Source organism: Juglans regia, chromosome 3 (genome assembly GCF_001411555.2).
Source record: "Juglans regia cultivar Chandler chromosome 3, Walnut 2.0, whole genome shotgun sequence".
Taxonomy (NCBI): Eukaryota; Viridiplantae; Streptophyta; class Magnoliopsida; order Fagales; family Juglandaceae; genus Juglans; species Juglans regia.
Genome location: NC_049903.1, coordinates 7,277,260 through 7,279,988, shown reverse-complemented (window position 1 = coordinate 7,279,988; position 2,729 = coordinate 7,277,260). Strand labels below are relative to the sequence as shown.

Below are 2,729 nucleotides of genomic sequence, written 5' to 3'. Positions count from 1 at the left end.
GAAAATATTTTTTAAGTTAATGATTAAAGAATTATTTTTTTATAATGTTATGAATTTAAAAAAAAAATTAAAAATATTTTAAAAAATACATAAAAATAAAAATAAAAATAAAATACACTTTTCAGTCGAAATGTGTCGGTAGGACAAGCATGACCCTAAAACATGAAAAATTATATACATAAGCCTCACACTCTTGCACACCACTTAAAAGTATGTGAATTTATTCTTTTATCCTCATGTTTCATGAAATATGAAATATGAAATATAAAATATGAGGATAAAAGAGTAAAATCACATATTTTTTAAATGGTGTGCAGAGTGTGAGACTTACGTATAGCAAAACTCTCCAAAACATATGTACAAATCTTGTGGAAGGTCGAAAGCATAAGTAAACATGGCCTTGTTCTGAGCATTCAGACAAAAGGCCATAACACCGCACGTACGCCCGAAACAGCCCCAAACTCGCATGCTAAAAAGCCGCTGCAGGCAGACGTCTCAAATCCTCCAAAACTCCTCCGTTCAGACAAAATAACAAAAAAGTTTATAGTCTATATATTACAAAAATTAATTGAAATAAAAAATAATTTTCTAATTTTTGTATGGTCGATAAATTTTTTGTGGCTTTTCTTTGGTAAAATCTTACTTAACACTTTGGAAAATTTTAAAAAAAACAAACAAACAAAAAACAAAAAAAAGGTGCCTCTGCCTACCGCCCACCTCGTTTATGCGCATCACCGTCACACGCACAAATACGCTTTTTATCATCCCTTCTCCATTTCTCGTCTCCTCCTTTCGTTCTTTCTTTCTGATTTTTCTACGAGCACTTCTCTGTTTCTATCTCTGTTCCTCTCCATATTCGTGTTTCGTTTTTTCTTTTTTTTTTCCTTTCATTCTCAGATCCATATCTTGATATCCACGCAGCTATGGATCTAGCCCCTGAACAGCTCCAATACCTCACAATCCCAGAAATTCTCAGAGAAGCAATCTCCATCCCCAAGCAGTCCCCTAAGACTTTCTACCTTATCACCCTGATCCTCATCTTCCCTCTCTCCTTCGCAATCCTAGCTCACTCCCTCTTCACCCACCCGCTCTTAGTTCAGATCCAGAACTACTCACAAACCGACCCGTCCCAGACCCGCCACGAATGGACCCTCCTCCTCCTCTTCCAGTTCTTCTACCTCATCTTCCTTTTCGCCTTCTCCCTCCTCTCTACCGCCGCTGTCGTCTTTACGGTTGCCTCCCTATACACCTCCAAGCCCGTCTCTTTCTCCTCCACAATGTCAGCCATTCCCAAGGTCTTCAAGCGCCTGTTTGTAACATTTTTGTGGGTCTCTCTTTTGATGATGGCCTACAATTTTGTGTTCGTTGCTTTCTTGGTGTTATTGATCATAGCTATTGATACCCAGAACGTCCTTTTGCTGCTTCTGTCTGTGGTGGTCATCTTCTTGCTCTTTATTGTTGCTCATGTCTATATCACAGCATTGTGGCATTTGGCCAGCGTGGTTTCGGTGCTGGAGACGGTACACGGGTTCGCTGCGATGAAGAAGAGCTACGAATTGCTGAAGGGGAAGACCTTTTACGCTAGCGTGCTCGTTTTCGTATATTTGGTGATTTGCTTGGTTATTGGGGGCGTATTCAGCTCGGTGGTGGTGCATGGAGGGTACAAGTATGGGGTTTTTGTGAGGATTGTGGTGGGTGGATTCTTGGTGGGGATGTTGGTGATTGTGAATTTAGTGGGGTTGTTGGTGCAGAGCGTCTTTTACTATGTTTGCAAGAGCTATCATCATCAGGGGATTGATAAGACCGCTTTGCATGACCATCTGGGTGGCTATCTCGGGGAGTATGTGCCTCTGAAAAGCAGCATTCAGATGGAGAATTTGGAAATTTGAGCACAGGGTGCAAGCTGACAGAGACGAATTTATGTGTAAGTTTATGAGGTAGAAGAAATTATGTGTACCTTTTTTCTTTTGTTTGTTTTCTTTCTTTTTGTCCTTTAGATTTTGTTGTTACATGGAAAGTGTAAAAATGGGGGAAAAACCTGTCGATATGGAGCAAATTTACTGTTTAATTGTACCTTTATTTATTGTTTGGTTCCAACAACTATTTGAACGATTCCTTACTTTTAGTTGTGAATTGATCCGTTTTAGTTAGATCATGCCCAGGGTCCATTTTCGTTCTTGGGTTCCTGGAATGAGGGCTTTCGTGGTCCTCTCGAGCTTATTCGTAGTTGAGAAGTGGGAAAGGAGTCTAAATCAATGGACATTAATGAACTATCAGTATATGTTGTCATGGATTTGGAAAATATTTACGCCTAGACATTGAACATCAATAGCAACTCCGCTTCTACTTTGACAGACTGGAAAACTCAAGTTAGATGCTTATGCTTTTGTTCAGTGCATTCCATAAATAATGTTCTTTTTCTGTGATGAAAGAGAGAAGGATGTGGTGATTGTAGTACTGTGAGCTGATTTCACTTCCTGTCGCATTACTTGTAATCTGCTGCTTGTTAAAAGTTCATATGAGCAGAAGCTGATTTTCTAATAGGTTTTATCATCAGATCATAAATTAATAGCTGGGTTGGTTTATATTCTTTTCATTGCATTCCTATTAGTAAGTTTGGTTAGCGGTGTTTACAAGATTATTTCGAAGGTTCTTGCCAACCGGTTAAGCCCTGTGCTGGAACATATTATTTTCAAGCCTCAGAACGCATTTATCCATAGGAGATAAAT

General features: G+C 39.1%; 1 protein-coding gene across 1 annotated transcript; it reads left to right on the top strand.

The window, feature by feature from the left end:
* The first annotated feature begins 726 nt into the window (after positions 1 to 726).
* On the top strand, positions 727 to 2,125 carry LOC109018136. Its single transcript, XM_019000323.2, has one exon. It carries the CDS (start codon positions 924 to 926, stop codon positions 1,887 to 1,889), a length of 966 nt encoding a protein of 321 aa, XP_018855868.1. The 5' UTR covers positions 727 to 923; the 3' UTR covers positions 1,890 to 2,125.
* Positions 2,126 to 2,729: the final 604 nt, after the last annotated feature.